The sequence below is a fragment of the Myotis myotis genome, unplaced genomic scaffold (genome assembly GCF_014108235.1).
Source record: "Myotis myotis isolate mMyoMyo1 unplaced genomic scaffold, mMyoMyo1.p scaffold_m19_p_11, whole genome shotgun sequence".
Taxonomy (NCBI): Eukaryota; Metazoa; Chordata; class Mammalia; order Chiroptera; family Vespertilionidae; genus Myotis; species Myotis myotis.
The window spans coordinates 8,325,274-8,346,963 of record NW_023416315.1 but is presented as its reverse complement, the minus strand read 5'-3'; the positions used below and the strand labels follow the sequence as shown (position 1 = coordinate 8,346,963).

The 21,690-nt window shown below is 41.6% G+C and overlaps 1 protein-coding gene across 5 annotated transcripts in view; it reads right to left on the bottom strand.

Annotated features, from left to right (window-relative positions):
* The window catches only part of GLI3 (GLI family zinc finger 3), a 274,177-nt gene that overhangs the window by 187,804 nt on the left and 64,683 nt on the right, over window positions 1-21,690 (bottom strand). For 3 of the 5 annotated variants that reach the window (XM_036327431.1, XM_036327429.1, XM_036327430.1), the window contains exon 3: window positions 781-1,023. The exons of 1 other annotated variant lie outside the window; for it this stretch is intronic. In XM_036327431.1, coding sequence (XP_036183324.1) covers window positions 781-1,023 — 243 coding nt within the window. Of the gene's footprint in view, window positions 1-780; window positions 1,024-21,690 lie in introns of those variants that run through there. One more of the 5 variants, XM_036327433.1, reaches the window with a different exon arrangement.

The following is a 21,690-nucleotide window of genomic DNA, read 5'->3' as shown; positions in this document are numbered from 1 at the left end:
CTGGAATTGGAGCCGGGAAGGTTAAATGGCAAGTCCGTATCCTGGCAAGGTGATAAATCTGTAATCAAGACTGCAAGCTTTGGCACCTCAATGCGAACTTCATTACCCCCCAACCAAAGTATATTCCTTAACTAGAAACAGGCCAGATATAAACTCAGCACAATATTTTCCTTCATAGTGTCTGCCTTTGGAGAAAAACCACTGTATATCTGTGTTCAGAGTCTACTTTATTAGTGCTGAGAAAGGGAACAGCCGATGTTTCTAGTAGTAGACTGGTCAGTGACCAAAGTCGAGCCTGTACAAAAATCTTCTATGTTAAGGAAATTTGCACTGATTTGTTGAAAGAGGTTGGTTCCTCCTCAACAACTGAGCAAAAATTAATTTTCATTGAAAACGGGAACTGTTGCTGTTAAAGATTTCAGCTAATGCAGTCCACGTTAACAACTCCCCCATCAACCAATTTTTCTCCCGCAAAGTCTAGGAGACTTTGGGGAAAGAAAATTAGGTGCCATTTCCCAGGAAAGGTCCCTGTGAGTGAGCCACAGATGGACACCTTCCTCAAGGCCACCCCACTGACGACTGAAGTTACTCAGGGAATATAAGGAAATGACTCTCCCTAAAAAAGAACGGAAAGGATATGGGAGAAGCAAAGTGGGCAGTTAATTAAACATTTATATAAATCAATGTTAAGCCAAATAATTCACGAAGCGCATGTGCATGCACGCACACACAAGCCGCCCAGGGCTCTGGACCACATGCCGTGAGGCAGGACCCACTTACGGTAGTGAGGTTCCATGTAACCGTTCCTGGGGTCCATGGCGAACACGGCCCCGCGGTATGGGATGGAGGGCTCAGCCAGGTGGGGCAGGGACCCATGGATCTCCTTCTTGATCAGCGAGCCCCGCTCGTCACTAGATGTGGCAGGCTCCTCGCTGATCTTGCCAAGCCCCTGGACACTCTGTGGCTGCATAGTGACTGCGTTTCTTCTCTCTCTGTGATAGGTCTGTCCAGGACTTTCATCCTCTAAAGAAAGAAGGAACACAAAAGCTCTGTGACCATTTTAAGAAGCAATTCAGAAACAGTCATCCCTGAGGTCTTCCTCCAAAAAAGAAGCCAATTTCTCATTCTGGCAACTCTGAAAAGCTACACCACGATGGGATGTCTGTCCTTCAGACAAAATTGCCTGTGAATGAGGGTCCACAATACAAATGGAAGGATGAAGGGGAGCCAGAAATGAGCCAATTAAATTGAGATGTAGGGAGAGTCAGCAAATTATCATCACAGGCTCACAGCTGAATCTGCCAGCGAGGCTCTTCCCTGGGTTCTTGCCAATGCCCCTGCAAGTCCCACTGGAGCTGGACGTTTTGCCAGCCTAGGGGCTGTGGGCGGGCCGCGAGTTTGACATGCTTGGTGTACAGCTTCCCCTCATCTGTCTGGAAGCCAGGCCTCTGGGATAACACTGAGGCGCTGGGTGATCCTGGGGTCAAAGAGCCTCTGTTCCTCAGAGGATGACCTGTTAGAAAGTGATCCAGACAGTCTCATGTTTTAGTTTTTTTAAGTCAGATTTGTAACCCAATGAGAGGTTTAACCGAGCCAGAAATGGTGCAGAAAATCCACTGGTTACAAAGGATAAAGGTGGCGATCCTGGAAACCTCCAGGGCCCCTTGCATGACACATCTGACCATAGAGCAGAGCTGATCACTAGAAGGAAGAAGGAATGAAGGTGAAAAGTTCAAGTGTGAGATGGCTCTGGGGGTGAGGAAGGCGCCCATTCTGCCGATATGTACATACTCTGGTGGGGTCCAGACATAGCTTTAAACATGTAAAAAAAAAAGAGCCCAATGGGATCCCCAGCTCCCTAAATGCTTCTGGTTTCCTTTGATCTGTAAGAAGTTTCCATCTATCCAGTATGGTTCTCTACAAATGTGATTGGATGACCTTTCCATAATAGCAGATCAAAGAAACAAGGCATAAAATGAAACCAAACCGGCAATCAGAACCCACAACAAGTGAACCAATTCATCTGTTAGAACCATACACATACTCTGAAACTACATCCGCCAAACAAGCTCTGCATTTAACCAACAGACTGTGCTCTGACAGGCAAGTGCTGATGGAAGCAAAGTTGTTCAGGCACTGCTTAGGCATCTAATCTGAAAATCCCTGATCTGGAAAAAAAAAGGGGGGGCGGGGGGGAAGGAATAAAGAAACTATATTTGAAAAACAACAACAAAAAAGAAACTCCATTTGAGTGTAAATAATAATAAATTTTACATGGACAGATTTTGAACATATCCCAGTATATAAACTTATCTTCAAAGTATTTCATAAAGCAAATATCTCTAGGTGAGAGCCCCTAAAAGCCAGCAATAGTATACTTTAGCAGTCTTGTTGTTGTTCATACAAATTCAAAGGAAATATAGCTATAAACACAGACAAGCACGATAATACAAACTAAAGCAATGACTACTGTTTTGTGTTGAGTAAGGACTTAAACTACCTAAAGCCAGTACTCTTTCTGCCTACGTCTAGGACTTTAAGAAATAAGCAATGCATTTTTTTTCAGTATGGCAAGTAACAGGCCAAACAGTATAAACCATGAGGTACACTTTAGTTGTCAGTGAATTTGCTGACTACTACAGGGTAACTGTGAAACATTATTTTGTGCAGATCCTCACCTCAAACCTTGTAATTATGGGATAAATAAAGAGTTTAATCTATCAAATAACTACTAAAAAAAATAGATGTAATACCACATTTTCACACACTGATCTTTACAAAAGCAATTCAAACCATGCTTTTGCTTATTTAAAAACAAACTACAGAAAAATCCTACATTTTTATTTTCCTTCTGATTAATACTATCCACCCTTGTACTTTGTTAGCAGTGAAATTGCAAACCATAGAATAAGGGCTTGCACTCATGTAAAAGCAAAAGGGTGTCAAAAACACTAAAACCCTTTGTCAGTTTTATAAAATTTCCTATAACCTACAAATGGCCAAAGTCATATTTTCCACTCATTTCTGCCTGTATAAAACCTTTATTTCAAATTTCAACCTGAACTTGTAACACTGAGGTGCAAATGCTATAGAATGGACCTTCATTCAGAAAGCCAGAAAGCCCTTACCAAGAGGGGCTGAGACTCCTAATTAGCATTCTCTGGGAAAGATGAATAACCAAGCCCTACTAATCTCTTCCAGGTTTAGAACAGGATTCCCTTGACTTACTCTTCCTAGAAGAAATGAACTCTTCTTCTCTTAAAACTGTACCGCTAAATTGAGGGAGTTTCTTTTAGAAGCCATGCCTTTATAATGAGGATTTGAATCCAACTTCATGAATAACTGAAAATTTGGCATGGTCTGTTTAGAGTCCTCCCACCTCCCCCCAGCCTCCTCGGAGAAGGAAGTTGGGGGTGGGGAGGAGAGAAAATAAGGGTGTCTTTTTAGCTAAATGATCCTTTTTTCACAAGTGCTTCACTTTATAAAAATGAATTATTTTCTTCATGAGAGTTAAGCCAACATGTATGGATATTAAGTTATAAAAAGAAAAAGGCAAAAGTTCAAATATTTAATACAGAAAAAAATTAATTCCCTTAAGTTAAAAAAAAAAAATCAGGCACAAATTTTTTTAATGTGGAAACTTTCATTAGACTTACTTTTGCTAGTACAATAATAGTTAAGGCTACCACATTTTTACCTGCCCTCCCTCTCCACAATATTCCAGTAGACAAGTATTTCATGAAGTTTACCTCGTGCACTGAGTTGCTTCTGACGGGCATTCAGATGAAAACTTGACAGTACACACGCTCCAGAATACAAACAGCTACGGGACTTAAAAGCACACTCTCCACAGTGAAAGGGAAGCCTTCCAAGCAATATTCCTGCCTACTCTTATAAATTTAGCAACCACTTCAGCAAGCCAAAAGACCAAAGCTCCTAATCTTGTTCAGTTGAACCGAGTTGTTCAATAAAGTTTGAGAGCCAGTGCAGACAGCTACCCCAGGCCAAATTATTGACAGAAACATACCGTCCACCATGGCAACTAGCAGACGTCGGCTGCAAAAATGTAAGCAAACGGCCCACTGCTCCAGGAGCATCTGCCAATGGACTTTAACAGCCAAATACCAGGCGGCTGTTTGGCTTCTCTGTGTTAAACTGTTGCATGCTCAGGGGTCACACCAAAGCATGCAGTTCGGGGGAAAAAAATTATTTTAAATACTGTCACCATAATCCCAACCTTGTACCGCCTTCTTTCTGTCTACTCGTGCTTCAGTGGAAGTTAACGGATTCTTGCCCCAAATGGAGAGCTGCCCAAACATCACACTGAGAAACTGCCCCAGATTTCCCAAACGCATCCAAAGGCAACTGACATGGGGCCAGACACTCAGGGCCATAGACTCTGAGAACTCAGAAGTTGCTTCATTGCAAACACTGCTTAGACTGTTTACAACAAAGATTAAGAAGAGGGTAATCCTGTTGCATGAGGCGGGACTAGAACACACACTCCTCCCGTGCACCGCTCACACACTCCTGACGATTCCTCACTGCGACCCAGGAAACAAGTGTATATTCGCCTACGACGACTGGAGATAAAAGTATCCAAGGCTCCTTCCAACATAAAGATGAAGCCTTGCTGCTCATCACTCACTAGGAACCCCTCCCGTCACCCTCACAGAATTAGCTGATGAGGAAGGAGCTCACGGCACAAGTATTCACCTTTTTTAAAATGAACATGGATTTTAAGCTGTCCCCTTAAATCCCATTTTACCACCGTACCTCCTTTCTTTCCCCAGGATGCAGAAGACAGAGTGTAAGAGAAGAGACAATACTTACAACTCAGGCCCCAGGCTCTGGCTAGCTACTTTCTGCAAACTTCTCTTGGTGGGCTTTCTCTGACTGTGCAGACCCTCTAAGGAACATTCTGGTGTCCCCCTGCCCCCCTCTCCCACTCCCGTGCGGTGCTTCTCCCATTAGAGGAATTAAAAGTGGTTGGAGCCATGCTAAATTTAACAAGCTCATTAGTATTCTTTCGGAGTGCTTCTGAGTGAACTCTCTCTATTCAAGCCGATCTCTCCAGGAGAAGGGTCAGGCGGCTAATCATTAAATCAAACTAATGTCACCCTATCACAATCAGCCCGGGAGAAGGAGGGTTTATTATTTCAGTTTATGCTAAATAAACGGTTTTACAAATGGTCCCCAAGCAAGGTCAACAACAGCTTCAATTACAAGACAAACTTAACAAGAGTTGCTATAAACCAAGTACTCAGTATTGACTTAAGAACAGGCTCAACTCCACATATTGCCACTAGCCGGGTATTACAGGAATGCATATTGTAGAATAAAGGAAGGGGGGGAAGCTTCTTTCTTTGCCAGAATTTGCGACTGCACAGAGACTCCTCATTCACCTCTCTCCAACCAGCTAACCGCTCAGCTCAATTCACCCCACACAAAGGCTGGAGCCCAGACCTCAATGGACCGAGTGAAACATGTTCAAAACTAGGCTCTCTATTGTGACTGAATTTCTTAACATCTTTTCAAAAAGCGGAGAATGCCTTGAGGCTAAAGGAAGAAACAGGCTAATGGTGAATTGGGAATTCTGAGCAAATTTCAGAGCCCTTTCCTCCTAGCTTTTGAGGTTGAAAGCAAGCTCTTTCCTTTCAAGTTTCAAAGTCCTTTTTCCTCCCGCAGTGTCACAGAAGGATTTGAAAAGAAGGTAATTGTGCTCGCAGTCTCCCTGATCAGAGCTTACGTCCTATTTCTGGTATTTCGGAATACTTCTTGCAATAATAGTGCATATAGCTCAATCCCTTAACCGGCCTGCACTCTGCAATTGCTCATTAAATGAACAATTGCGGGTATAAAATGCCTTTTATGTTCAAGGTCTGGATATAAGATAAGCATTCTAGGACTCTAAATTTGGTTTACTAAGGAAACTCTCCATCATTAAATTACAAAACTGAAGTCAGAATATCAGGCTTTCCCAGAAAAGTGGCACTCAGATTTCGGTGAGCCAAAATGAAGGGAGAATGGGGGTGGGGAGAAGGCAACAAAATGTTAAGAGTGGTGGGTGTGTGTGTGGGGGGCGGGGGGCGGGGGGCTGGATACTCAGATTTCTAGCCCAATGGAATTCTAAGGAGAAAATAATATTTCCATGTTTAGGAAGATCGGAGTTTGTGAAACCTGATCATTTCCAAACTGCATGATATAAAGTCATCTTCAAATACATTCAAGCAGAGGTCTGAGGCTATCAATGTGCAGAGGACTTATTCATGACCCCTCACCAGCAAGCATCACACACACACACACACCCTTAAAAAAAGAAACAATCCTTTACCAATATGGAAAGTTTTATCATTTATATCATCTCACTTCCTCACAACAACCCAAGGCTGTGGGGAGCAAGGTGTTAGGTCCAATTTCCAGGTCAGAAAGGAGTAACCACTTCCAGGCAAGTAGGCGATGCAAGAAGAATGCCACCCATGCCTTATTGAAGCCACACAGCCCTGTTAACAAACAGGGCAAGAGGTCTGCTTCTGGGCAGGTTTGGGGATGGCACCCGAGGTAGTCTGCATTCCCAGCCTCCACCACCACCGCTACCACCCATTCAAGAAAACAAGAATAACTACACCTTTATGCACAGACATTTCAAAATTCCAATCCACTCCCAGTAAGTTTTGGGCAACAGACATCCACTCCTGGAAAGCACCCAGAACAAAAGATAAATCTATGGTGAGACATCCAACCTCAGGATCTCAGTGCCATAGAGCATCCTATCCTCAGAGACATGAAGACACACATGTGCCCTACACAGGGCTGCACCCCAGCCCCACAGCACACTGAGGCTCAGCCAACGACTGTTGAGGGGTTACTGCTGTTCTTAAGGTGACCCCACAAGCCTGAAGCCCCACCTTCCTGTTCAGAGCAAGAAATGGAGCGTGTTTTTCTGCTTCCAAGAAAATTGCCTCGCTGTGCTTGCAAAGAGCATTCTTTCATTTTCTTCCTATTATTCATTTGTTGCATCTTGCCAGCTTTTATTTCTTTGGTGTTTTACAGTTTGATGTTCTTTGAAGAAGAAAAAAATGGAATCCAAGTTCTCACCTCCCTGATTCAGAATTCTCCTAACTCTGACCAAAGAGAGACTAGAAGTAAAAAAAAAAAAAAGAAGAAGAAGAAGAAGAGACTTAGAATATTCCTACACATTACAGAACTGTGCTAGGAAGGGGGAGTAAAGTTCCTGTGGTTTCTAGAAGTGGAATCTTGCCTCTGTCCATGGGACTGCAGTTATGCCTAAACCAGGGGCTGCTCAAGGAAGTCTAGAACTCGGCTTCCACAGGGGAGGTAGGGAACAGTGCCTTCTCTAAGGGCATTTCCAACACCTTGGGGTGAGACCTGGCCCTTCTGAAGCTACAAATACTTCTCCCATTGACAAAGACTGATGGCAGAGGGCGTGGTCCCGAAGGATGAGAGAAAAGCACTCTGCTTTGTCTGCAACCTTTACACCACACTGAGGGCCTACAACACGAGAGGGCTATGCAGGACCCGAAGCTCTGGAGAAATTCAAGTGGAAACCGTCACTCAAAGATTGCAGAGGAGCACTCTCCTCCTACTTTCATCCACCTGGAGGTGCGGAGGTGAAAGGACAGAAAAAATGCCCTTCATCAGTCTTAGGAGTATCTTAGTTATTTTAACATTTCTAGAGCTCTTTGGCCAAAGAATCAAATATAGTCTAGACCAGTGATGGCGAACCTTTTGAGCTCGGCGTGTCAGCATTTTGAAAAACCCTAACTTAACTCTGGTGCCGTGTCACATATAGAAATTTTTTTATATTTGCAACCATAGTAAAACAAAGACATATTTTTGATATTTATTTTATATATTTAAATGCCATTTAACAAAGAAAAATGAACCAAACAAATGAGTTCGCGTGTCACCTCTGACACGCGTGTCATAGTTTCGCCATCACTGGTCTAGACTAACTTCCCACTGGCCCTTCACCGGAAACTACTTGCTCCAAAGTGCAGGTTAGCGCTCAATCCAAGGCTAATTTCTCGGCTCACTCCCCACTACTCAGTTTACAGAGCTCCATTCAACTTCAAAAGGGGTTCCCTGGGACCAGACGGGAGTAGGCAGAGAAAGCAAGATGAGAATTTAGATAAACTAAAATGCAAACCCCGAAATGGCTGTGGCCCCAGGGACTGCAGCCGAGGGCTGTGAGGGTGTGCAGAGCAAGCAGCCTCCTGCCTTTTTAAAAAAGATAGTATCACACGGGCTCTGCTCCTTGCCCATCTGGAAAATCAGGAACTGATAACACTATCTGCTTGTCTGCGGCCTCACCAGGCATGCCCGGTGGCCTGTAGGGTTTTCATTTACTTTTCTTGTGCCTCTGAACCCGCACAAATCAGAGGTCTACAACCCTGCCCCCATCTCTACCCCCACCTCTGAGAGGAAGCCTCTGGGTAGTGATGACATGGACAGCGAAGAATTACTGTGGCTTGGCCAAACATTCCCCTACACACTGGGGCATTGAAGTCCAAGAACAAACCCAACCCTACTAACCATCTTTCAAAATCCCAGACAGAAAGCACTAGACAATCCCACCTGTACTTGGGGGGGGGGGGGGGCGCGGGGATGGGGGGATAGGACCCTGAGGGTCCCTTCAGGTTTCCCTATAAAAGGGAGGAGGAGATAGTCCCTATTTTTCCATGAGCTTAGAAAGGCCCTTCCTTGAATTAAGAATTCTAAAAAATGTCATGGAGCTTTTCTATTAGCCTGCTATTAGTTACTAGTCACTGCTTACACAGAGTGAGTTCATTAGTGACATCAGAGGCAGTACAATCAGTTCTCAGGAGGGCAAATATTTTCCCCCTTCTGCCTAACAGTGCATTTATGCCTATCTGTGAAGGACAGCCTCATGGACAGTTAGGTATTTGAGATTTCTTTGAGAACTTAATTTTGGTCTTTTGTAAGCAAAGAATGAAGAGTCTCTCTTCCTTACTTTGCACATACAGACCTGAGCAGTTAAGATTCCCCAGTGAGACCAACAGCCAACAGTTTAACAGAAACACTGAAATGTCTTCTCACAAGGCCAGTGTCTAGGGTGCTGCAGCCTGCTGCATCCTCAGATGAGACCTAGCTGGAGATCTACCGCAGCCCAGGGTCAGAGGGAGGCAGGAAAGAGCCTGCCCTTTCTTTCCTTAAAGATACTCAGGAATAAATCTGGGTCACAGCTTCTTCTGGCATCACTTTAAAAAAAAAAAAAACATGGTTCCCTAGGTTCACACCCCTCCCCTCACAACATCCATGTCCAATTTCCTAGCCTTTCTGCCATGTTTTGAATTGCAGGAGGGAACACAAACTTAACTGGCTTCAGCTGGTGTATTCATATTGCGTGGTTTTTGTTTTTAGAAGATTAGGTAACGAGGAAGCCCAAGCATATAGGGGTGTGTGGGGTTTTTTTTTAAATTTTAAAAACTATGCTTATTCCATTGTAGAAATCAGACCCTCTTGAGAGTACATTTAAATATCAAGAGAATCTCCTCACTGTACCTAATGAGCTGGGGCTCTGCCCACACTGTGACAGGATTAGAGACGGTGAGCAGGGCTCACATCTGCTGACTCGGCTCCGGGCAAGGCCGGGTGCTGCCTGGTCAGGTTTCTACAACAGGGGACGGGACCCCTCTAGCCACCACCCACGTTCACCTATGAAATGTGCACTTGAGGAACCCATACAGCCACACATTTTGATTCTTCACAGTTTTGTGTAGGTAAGGCATGCGATTGCTTTCTTCTAGTTATGGTGGCAAAAGTCTGCAACTTTGTAAACTGCTTGCACAAAATGGCTCAGATGCTGTCTATGAGTGAAGCAGGAAGGGCCACGAAACCTAATCTCCCCCGAAAGCCCATCTTCATGGTCACAGCCAAGACAGGATGCGTTTGGTCCTCCAGCTGCTCTCCTCTCCTCCTGCCAGCTGGGTAGGAGAGAAACCACCACCTACCCTCTCCTGCAGGGAGACTGGGAGCCAGGACACACCCAGACCTTTCTTTTGCCCTTGTTCCAACTTTCTAGGCACATATAGAACCTACTGTCCCAACACCAACGGACGTATTTTGATTTTCAAGAAGTCCCAGTAAACGCAACTGAAGAAAACAAAAGCGTCCAAACTCCTCTACCTTTCTAAAACACAAGTGATTTTAGACTCATTTTCCTACCAATCTCTTTTTTCAAAAGCCTGCCAACTCCGTCTGTTAACCACGCACCAATAAATGACAGCTAACATTCAGTTACTATGAGGTAGGAAGGGCTTCAAAAAACACTGTCCTTATGCTCATCTGCCAGAGAAGAAAGCTTTGGCACCGAGAATCTGGGTCACTTACCCAGCTTACTCCGCTGGTTCTCAGGCAGAGCCTGGAAGCCCCGGCAGTCCAACTCTAAAGCCCACATTTAAATATTTGGCTAGCAGCCCTTCCTACTCAGTGACAAAAAAATTTAAAATGAATTTGAATTTTGGTCAATGCCCTAAAACACAGGTCTGCAAACTTCACAACTACCCAACTGCGCTGCCTTAAACTGAAAGCAGCCTTAGGGCAAGACTTGAACCAAGGAGCATGGCTGCGTTCTAAGAAACCTTTCTTTAAAGACACTAAAATTGGAATTTTATATAATTTTCACGTCACATTTTAAAATGTAAAGAACCGCCCTGGCTGGTTTGGCTCAGTGGATGGAATGTCGGCCTATGGACTCAAGGGTCCCAGGTTTGATTCCGGTCAAGGGCACATGCCGGGGTTGTGGGCTCAATCCCCAGTGGGGGGTGTGCAGGAGGCAGCCGATCAATGATTCTCTATCATCATTGATGTTTCTTTCTATCTCTCTCTCCCTCTCTGAAATCAATAAAAATATATTTTAAAAAAATAAAAATAAAAATGTAAATAATCATTCTTAATGGGCTGTACAAAAACCAGTAGCAAACTGTAAAATAATAATTGAGTTTTAGAGAGGATACCGAGAGATAGTCACTTTACCAAAACTGGTAGCAAACTGTAAAATAATAATTGAGTTTTAGAGAGGATACCGAGAGATAGTCACTTTCTTAAACTATTAAAATATTTCCATAATTGGCAAGGTGTATCAAATGATTCCACTTCCAGGATATATCTTAAAGAAAAATATTAGCAAAGGTATTAACTTATATTCAAGGATGTTCATCACAGTGTTATTTATAATAAGAAAAACAAGTTAGCAAAATAAATGTCCATTACCATATTCTATGATGAAATGTCATTAAATATAGTACATTCAAGAATTTTAATGAACATAGGAAAGAACTGGGCTGAGTGCCAAGTACTGTTTGTTCTAAGGTCTTACATGCCAATCCTATGAGCTAAGTATGATTGTGATCCTCATTATAAATACAAGAAGTACTTGCCCAAGCAAACACAGCTAGAAAGTGGCAGAGCCTGGATTAGAATTCAGAGTCCCCTCACTTACCCGCTAGACTACCACACCTCCAAATTTTTTAAGGATCCAAACTTTTGGAGGTTGGGAAGGTGAGAAGAAGAGAAATATGTAATTATTTCTATACAAAATTCCTTAAATAAAGAAGAAAAAAGAACTTACTAGTAAAAGAAATGTACCAAAATAGCATGAAAACATTTTTATGTCTTTTTCTTTATGTTTCTATGTTTCTCAATCATTTTAGATTGCAGAAATAGATTATCTAATTTACTTTTATTTTAATGTTATCATAAGTATGACCTTTACAATGATTCTCTAGAAAAGTCTAAATTAAGTACACATAAATTGAAAAATTATCTCACAAATTTATATCCTGAAATCTTGTTATAAATTATTACACCACTATAAAGTCTAAGTACCTGGTAGGCTATTTTTACACATATTAGGAATACCTGACATTGATATTGATCTTTATGGAGATTTCAATATATTTCCTTATTATAAAATCATGTTATTTTAACTATTTTGTATCTATCCACAAGTGCCTCCCCCAGATGAGTACCAAAATTCCCTCACCTCCCTCCCCACAAAACTTGGTAACTCAGCTTTCACTAGCCATCCCTGAATGGCTTAAGAGGGAAACTACATTAGAAAATATCATGATCACCATGGATATCGCTTGTATTTATTGAGCATTTACCCAATTAAATGCCAGGCCATGTGCTCTATGTTCCATGCATATTAACTAATCCAGTCAAATGCTCACAGGCCTATTAAGTATGCAGTATCACCACGGTTCCAGCTATTTAGGTAAATATCCTGAGGCTTAACAAGTTTAAGCAACCAGCTTCAACTCATACTTGATTCGCACAACTTTCTCACCTATGATAAATGACTAGCAACCCTTGCAAAGTGTCTCCTGTATAGAAGCCCGCAGAGCACTGACTTGCTTGTGCTTTTCTATGTGAAGATTAGCTTCACTGTTGAAATGATTCTACCTCTCCCTGTAAAGGTTACTGGGAAAGGCTACTTCGAAGTGTGTTCAAATGAACTTTACTGTAAACTTTAATCTAGAGTTATGAAACATGGCTTAGAAACCTCTCTGAAGTTCTGATTCTGCTTCAGTCATTGTGGTTGCCAAGTTCGGATCTTAGTAACGTTCAGGATCTTGCAGTGTAAATCACACCTCTCATGCTCAGGCTAAATGACTTTTTCACCACTCCTCCTCCAAGCCCTTCCCTTCCACTACCTGTTTATCTTTTTATAGTGCTTGTAGGTTCTGCACAGCCATTTTGCAAAGGATATTTAACACTATTTTCTGGGGCTTAGATGTAAGAAGCAGTCTTGAGTATTTGGTTTGTGTTCAAATTAACTAGCGTTCCAACAGATAAGGCCATACATGGCTTACTGAAAGGGGCATATGTCCAATAGTTAAAGAAGCATAAAGAGAAAGGGAGAAAACTTGCTCTTGGGAGCAGCTTTGCTTGGATTATTTACCAACAAGTGAGAGGCCCTTCAGGTGGCCCCAGGAGGATGCGCCCCTCCCGCAGGCTGGAATGGAATGCTGAATGAGTCAATACAATCAGTGTCCCACTCCACAGAAACCTTCTCCCCAGTGGAAGATGATCACCAAACTTTAGCAAATTGAACAAAGTTTTCTCTCTTTTTTTTTTTTCAATCAAGAACAAAAACCAGAAAACCAGATTACTCCTTAAAATGCACTATTAGGAATTGTAACTGTTCCTAAAAGTGCCAGGTATATTTCTACCCATGCAATATTAAAACTAACAAGCGTCTTTCCAATTTCTTTTAATGATGGGGGACGCAATAAAAATACAGCAGTGCTTCATTTCGCCAAAGGAGCTGAAGCAAAAAGAACCAAAATAAATAAATAATAAACTTACATGGGCCACTTACCAAAAATAAAGTCACTTAATTCAACCATTTACAGGAGGTGCATGCAGCATTTTGAAAGCAAAAATTCTCATAATACAAATCTCCACTAAAAATCACTGCCAGGGGCTGAGACAGGGCAGGATGTTATTTTTCAATTTATTTTTTAATGTTTGGGTATTAATGACATCACCTCCATGCCATATAATAAGGCAGCATGGTATAATAAAAAAAGGAGCTTGAAAACCTAGGTCCCAGACTTCTAATATTTAGTGGGAGTATGACCCAGGGTAACTTAACCTATATAAGATTGTCAGGGGGGGTGATAAAACTTGTCCCTCTTACTTGACAGAATTTTCTGAGTATTAAATAAAATAGTATTATGAAAAGGATTTTTTTAAAAACATATTTTTTATTGATTTTTAGAGAGGAACAGAGAGGGAGAGAAAGATAGAAACATCAATGATCAGAGAGAATCATTGACTGGCTGCCTTCGGCACACCCCTTACTAGGGATTGAGCCCACAACCCAGGCATGTGCCCTGACCAGGAATCAAACTGTGACCTCCTGGTTCACAGGTGGAGGATCAACCACTGAACCACACCAGCCGGGCAGGATCTTTTGATATAAACTGTATATTTACGAATGCCAGGTACTACCTCTATTGTCATCTATTTCCTAATAACACAAAGCAGGCTAGCAGGGTGCAAGTGCCCTGGGCCAGAAGTCGGAAGGCTGAGTTTCCAGACCTGGTCCAAGAGCTAATGTTGACTGAACCTCAGGCAATTCACAGAATCCCTCTGGGCTGCTGCTATCTCTTGTATAAAATGAGACATCAGTCATGTACTCCACTCAAGTTCTCATTGATGTCCTTGAAAAAGATGGGATGATGTAGAAAAAAGTGCTCTGAATCCTCTAAGGGGACAAATCAGTGTACACCTTTACCAAGAACCAGACCAGACAGCTTGGGAGAGAATAATCGCTCTTTCACAACCAGAAAAAGGACCAAGTTAATGACCTATAATTACAACTGGTCATCTCTTTCACCCACTTCTTTGTTTTGAGTCATAAACAACATTTACCAGACAAGTATGCCCCCTTGAAATATACACAGAAAATATTAAATTTCCCTCTACTTGATTTTCTATAATGACTCGAGACACTTAAATCTTCCCAAGAAATCCATTTTAATATTTCTCCATAAATAATATTTACTCTTAAAAAGATTAAGCAAATTATGTTAGGGTGCTTGTTGGCAATCTACAGCCACTGCCTGTTTTTGTACAGCCTGTGAGCTAAGAATGGATTTTACATTTTTAATGGCCAAAAAATAACCAAAAGGAGAATATTTCGTGAATTATAAAAAGTACATAAAATTCAAATTTCAGTGTCCATAAAGTTTTATTGGCACATAGCCAAGTTCGTTCATTTCTGTATTGTCTGTGGCTGCTTTCACACTACAACAACAGTGGTGAATAGTGACCAAACGGCCCACATAAATCCTAAAATATTTATTAGCTGTCAATATTTACCCAAAAAAGGGTGCCACCCCCAACTTACCTATCTCAGGACATGCTAAGAACACTCACCAGTAAAACAATAAAGCATACCTGGTAACTATAGACAAAAATTAAGGCAGCACCATTTTCAAAGTACTTAATATTGATTCTTCTAAACGTTAAGATAACTGTGAGGCAGGTAGTAATATCACTGAACTTTATGGATGAAACAGACTTAGAGAAATGAACTTCCCCAAAGTTTCAAGTCGGTAAGTTGGGGATCAAACCAGTTCCCTATAACTTGAACCTCTCAATTAATACGGTGAAAAGGGGAGAATTTTTGGCTTTTATCATAAACTTAAAGGTAGAAAATGCTTCCTGTTTCCTCAGTGCTAAGCACTAGGGTAAATAATAAATTTTAAATATAAAATCTGAAATACTTATGATGAAAGGTCTGTCTTCTTAGCCAGCTTTGGTTGTGTTTGCAGTTGTTTGGGCTGTCTGTTTGTTTAAGAACAGTCACAAAACAAACACGTACACACTTATGTTCCAAGTGCCACTCTCTCTGGAAGTTGAAGGTGACAAAGGCCATTTCCCACACAGCAGGCTATTCAATGGGCCTTGTTTCAAGTACAAGGGACAGTGCCCTCCGCTGAGCCAGAAGAATCCCAAAAGATCTGTTTTTGAAGGTAGGATGAACCAGACCGGCATGCATTTTTGTTAATAGGGATGCAAGAATAAGTTTTGAGTCTTTCTGTTCCCACCAAACCAAGAGTCTCCTGGCCAAATGTAGTTGGGGTTCCAAGACAGTATTTCGGTGCCTTAGATGAAAGATTGAGCTCAGAAGGATTAGGGTTCTCCGAGTCAACACAGGGAATGCAAACTGACCCAGGTCTGCCATTCTCCTCCACACTTGGTTCACGTGGATGCACCATGTCAAGGTTTCCATGTGTCCAAGCACAAAAATCTGACTTTCTGAGAGGAGTAACAGCAAAAAGGTTGCTGCTCTTCCAGGCCTTATTATAACTGAGATTTCTCTAAATGTGAAACTATCTGAGAAGGGAAGGATGGGCCACAGGGTTGGTGCAGCAGGCGGGGTGGACAATAGTCAACCTTGGAATAGGCTATTGGGAAGCAAAGGGCTCGTCTTCAGATGTTGAAGAGACCAGACGGACAGTCAGAGAGTAGGTTTGTTTGGACAAGATCCAGTTTGGGAAAGTCTTAGGTGAGTCTCCTCAAATTCAGATTTTCAGTGAGATTGATCACGTAATACCTCGGGGATTCATTCAACTCAACAACACAATATTAATAACTGAGGGCTTCTATATGGGGGTTTTTTGTTTGTTTTTGAACTTTTCTTTCTTCTTTAATTCACATCTTGCTGACACAAGTAGAAATTCCTATTTCTTGGCAAGAAATTTAAGTTTACTGCCAAGCCATTCAGATATTAAAATTCTTCCATCCTCACTCATCTCATTGCCCAGTCCAGCTCTAAAGCTCTCAAGAAGAGTTAAAGACAGCGACCCAAACACATAATCCAGACAATTTTATTAATTCTACTGGGTCTCTTTAATCTATTCCTTTAAGTTGTAGGGGGCAAAAATCCTAGTATGATCCAGATAGCAAGAGCAATACCCCCTCTCCCTAGAAAATGAAAGCTTTTCACCATTCATTCAGCAGAATATTGGCAACCATTGAGACTTTACTCTTGGCTCCCTCAGAGAGAAGTTGCCACCCCTTAGCTCTCAAGCAGCCCAGCCTCACAAAGCAGTGAGTGATGGAAGCTCATCCTTATGTGTCTTCCTTCCTGTGCATTACTCTTGCTTAAGGTCCAGGAGAGAAAGAAGTAAACACTTTTTTCTATTTTCAACCTAATTTTCAAATCTACACCACAAACTTGTCTTTTCCTGTCAAATAACAATGGTATTTGCAAATTACGGATCTTCTATCCAAACATTAATTCTTTACAACCATAACCTCTTTCTGTAATATTCAGGCCACAGTCTTCCTGGGTAAGGGCCTCATACATTACTCAGAATAAACCAAGACAGGTATTTATCTCTATGCACCTGTCTTTCCTTTCATTCTGTTCCTCCTTCCTCCACCCCACCCCACATTAAGGAGTGCTATTCCAGCCCACCTTGACTGTCACAGCCCTCCCAATGCCAGAAAAGAATACTCATCCCCTTCACCAACTCACCTGTGCCATGGAGCTGGCCCCCTCTGATTTACCTTTTTTTCCAATTAAGTCTTTATTGGACCCAACACCACTTCCATCCAATACACCATCTTTCTTCCATATACATCAGAACCACTGAGCAACTCCTAAGATCTCTGACCCAGTGTCTCTCTCCTGACTTTGTGTGGCTTGTACCTGCCTCCTGCGGTTGTCTGTAATGTTTCCAAGAACTGTGTTTTGGCCAATTTAATGGCCTCTATCATTTAAATTTAAATGGCTCCAAATATGCGTAAACAGTCCTTTGTAAATTTGGTTATCTTTTTAATAAATCTATCAAGATAAAATTCATTGTAGGGTAAAAAATCAAAGTATGTGTAAAAATATAAATTTTAGTTTAATAACACAAGCAGAAAAATCATCACTTAAACAATCCTGTATATACGCCTGCATTAAACAGATAAGGTTTCAAAGGTGGGGTTTTAACATAGTTGTATACTCCCGTGTTTCAAACCACTGAAGGAATCTAAAAAAAAAGGGGGTTTCGTTTTTATGTAATTAAAGTACATTATAGAAGCAGTTTTATTAGTGCAAGAGAAAGAAATAATGAAATGATGAAGAAATTAAAACCTATTCAATAGATTGCAGTCCTTGGCAGGTACAGCAAATCTGTCCAAAAAAAATTTTAGCTTTAGAGTAACTCCCAAATGTTTTAGTAAAATTCCCATCCTCTGAGGTTGCCCTAGTCCCACCCAATACCACTTCCTTATCCAATGTGAACAGTCTTGTTATGTTCCTATTTGAAGGTTGTAAAATAATTTGCAAAAGCATCAGGGTTTTCATGGGGGCTGGGAGGATTTTTATTTAATTGCTTTTTAATAAATATCTCCCTCAGAAATACATATTCCTGAAGCTAAATTTGTAGCCACTTTTCATTCACTGAAAAATGAGCAAACAGAGAAGTCCTGAATTAGCTTAATTTCACTAATCAGGTCATGAAGATATACTATAAATGTGCCACATAATTTATCAAGTCATTAAATCGAAATATGATGCTAGTGCATTTAGGGTTCTCCTTCCCCACTTGTGCCATGACTTGGCCTTGGCCTTGTCTCATTGAAAACTAGTTAATGGTGATCTCAAGTCCTGAACTTCTTTTGTGCTCTGCTGGGCAGACCACAGAAAGGAACGCCAAAAAACAAACAAACAAACAAACAAGACAACAACAGACCCCTTAACAGTGAACCAGTAGATTCTGTAAAGTCACTGAACATAGTAACATTCTGAAAAATTCCATCCAAAATGCACAACCCAGTCTGGCAAATAAGCTTCAAACCACAGAGGAAAAAGACAAAACACTGGGAAATAGATACTTTGCGGATGCTAAAATTACATATTCCAAGAATGCAAAAGCAAACTCTTTGCAGGGTATGAAAAACTGAGGCAATGTTGAAAGTTTCTGGTGTTCCTCACTCCATTGCCTAAAAATCTTCTAGAAGCACATGTCACTCCTCAGCTCCCAAACCTTCCCCAAAGGCCGGCTGTCTACAAGGCTAACACCAGCTGCTTGTCCTGAATAAATCCCGGGTGAGAGGAACCATCCTCAGCCTCTTCTCTCCCATCCTCTGAGGTTGCCCCAGTCCCACCCAGTACCTGCAAGAGCATTTCTCACACATGACTCTTGTTAGCTGTGGTATCTCTGTGCCTCCATACCCCTGGCACGAGAGAATTGTCCTATGGATGAATACGTAATTGAATGAAATGGGGGACTTGCAGGTACCGGCTGAGAGTGCCAGGGCAAGTTTCCTGCCTCTCCTGTTTTCTGGCAGCAGCAGCAACAACAGCATCTATCTGGTCAGGATCAAGCCCCAGAGGAGAGGATATGGGGGTGTCTCTGGAGAGCCTGGAAATGGGACGCCAAGAAACAAGATGCCAGAAAGAAAGCACAGCTCCAAACAGGTGAGGGAGGATGAACAAAGGACAGAGGGAAGTCACTTAGGGCAGCATTTTGCAACAGGTGGGCTTGATTCTTTATGCCCCATTCAGTGTTGCCCGACTATCAATTAAAAACACTATCCTCCTATTCATAAACTTAAGGCTGGTATCCTTTAAGGGCAGATACATAGTAAGGACAACAAAGCAATGAGAACAAGAATAAGCAAACAGATAAAGGGCAAGGAAAGGGGACAGGAACTACTACACCACAGGCTTCCTCTCTCCCTGCATCAGTGTTTTCTCTGTTCAAATAGGTTAACACTTTCCATGTGTTCATTACTCACCTCATGGAAGTTGCTGTGGAGATTAATATTTAGCCCATGTATTTGGGCAAAGTATAAAGTGATCCATAGTTTACAGAAATGCCAATAAAATTGGAAATGTATCAGCAAATATCTGGCCTTCCTTGATACCATGAACTATTAGGTTAGATGTGTTTGGGAAAGTATCAGTGACCTTTAAATAGATGTATCCACACTTGATGGATTAAAGAATACAAATGTAAGAATTTAGCCTTTTCCCTACACCTATGGGGGAGGGGGGCAGAGATTTTCGGACAGAGAGAGGGAGGGAAGGAGAGAGGAGATGAAGAGGGGGAGAGAGAGGGAGAGAGGGGAGAGAGAGAGAGAGAGAGAGAGAGAGAATAGTAACCCTGCCAATTCCTTACAGGTAGAGCACTTTTATGTTGCACATGGTTGTTTTTTTAACTCGCAGCCTTTCATCTTCACTCTGGTGAGGACTGCATTTGCCACAGGCTGATAAGTGAATGGGGTAGAACTTCAAAACTCATGTCAACCAAAGAATCTAGAGAGGGGGGAAAATCAGACATAAAGCTGGTAAAAGGCAGCTATAATTTTTTAATGCCTTTTATTTAATTCTACCGAAAGATCATATAGCCGTGTGATCCAGATTTGGTACATCTCTCAACGTCAACTCATGTACACACATGGCCTTAATCCAATTCCTTAAGCCCAAAGATGTGGTTTTCATTAAACTAGTAAACCTAAGAGGGCTGCTAGTATAACCACTAAGTTAATAAACTCCTCTTAAGACAATCTGAACCTTCAATTTACCAGGATGAATCAAGAGCTGATAAAGAAGAAAATATAATGTAAAATACAATTCTTCACACGACAGTGCGGCCTGAATCAGTACTCAAACCCTTAGAGAACTCCATTACTTTCATCCTTACTAAAAGTAAAACGAAGGAAAGGCAAATTACAAGCACTGCACTGCTGGTCCTTGCTGTGTTTCACTTGGCTCAAGAGACGTAGGAAGAGAGGTCAGAAGGAGATTGTGGGCACATGAACTTTTGCTAAAATGTCAGTTCTATTCTCAAAACCAGGGGTACCTTATAGCAGTACTATCTGCAACCAACAATTCGAAACTACAAATGTCCATCATAAATTGTGGCATATTCATACAATGGAATATCACACAGCAAGGAGAATGAATGCTTATAACTACACAAAATGTCGGTGAATATTTTAGGCAGAAAGTAGAGAAAAAGAGAAGCTGCCAGATACGAAAGCAGAACAGATTTGCCAAGTACAAAAACAGCCACAACTAACCTAGGCTGGTAACCTGCCCAGGAAAGGCATGGGGGCTAGGGGTGGCTTTGAAACTGCTAGTGATAGTCTGTCTCTGGAGCTCAGTGCTGATTTCATAAATAAATATGTTTGGTTTATGAAACTCATGTAAGTGTACAATTTATGATATGTGCACTTTCCTGCATGCATATTTCCTTCAGTAAAACGTGGTGTCAGTTCTAAAAGCTCCCAGACGGTTGCTAAAGGTCAAATTCTTCAGATAAGTCTCTTGCGATCCCATTCACAAGTGCTATTATCTTCCTTAAACAGGAAACTTACAGCTGTGTATTTCAGGTTAAATACAAATCTATTTAAATATTTGCAATATGTAACAAAATGTTACTCTATAGCAAAAAGAATTCCCAAGATAGGGGTGATGGGGCATCAATAGGCAATTCACTGAAAAAGAAATTTAATAATGTGCCAGTAGAAAATGAAAACTAGTTTTTATTTCATTATAGCAGTGTTTCTCAACCTTCTGGCCCTTTAATACAGTTCCTCATGTTGTGACCCAACCATAAAATTATTTTCGTTGCTACTTCATAACTGTAATGTTACTATGGTTATGAATCGTAATGTAAATATCTGATATGCAGGATGGTCTTAGGCGACCCCTGTGAAAGGGCCATTCGACCGCCAAAGGGGTCGCGACCCACAGGTTGAGAACTGCTGCATTATAGAGTGAAAGAAGTGAAAATCGAAATATGATACTGGGTACTTGGGTTTTTTTGTTGTTGTTTTCTGCCTTGGTCCCAAATTAGGAAGTATTGGCAAAGACTAAGTAAAGAAAAATACAGTATGATCAGCAGAGTAAAGTAGTACATTTTGTATACTCACAAATCTGTACACCAGCTTGGTGACCTGTATGACAGGTCTTAAATGTAAATACCAGTTTACCCAGCATTCCCGTTGCTGGGTACATTCCCAAAGAAGGAATTTGGGTTCCATGCAAAGACTCAGTTACAAGGATATTCACTGAAACATTACTTATAATAGAGGGGGTACAGCTCCTAAATGACCAATAATGGGATATTAATGATATCCACAAAGCAGAGAGAAGAGTTGGGAATAGAAGAGAGGGGAGAA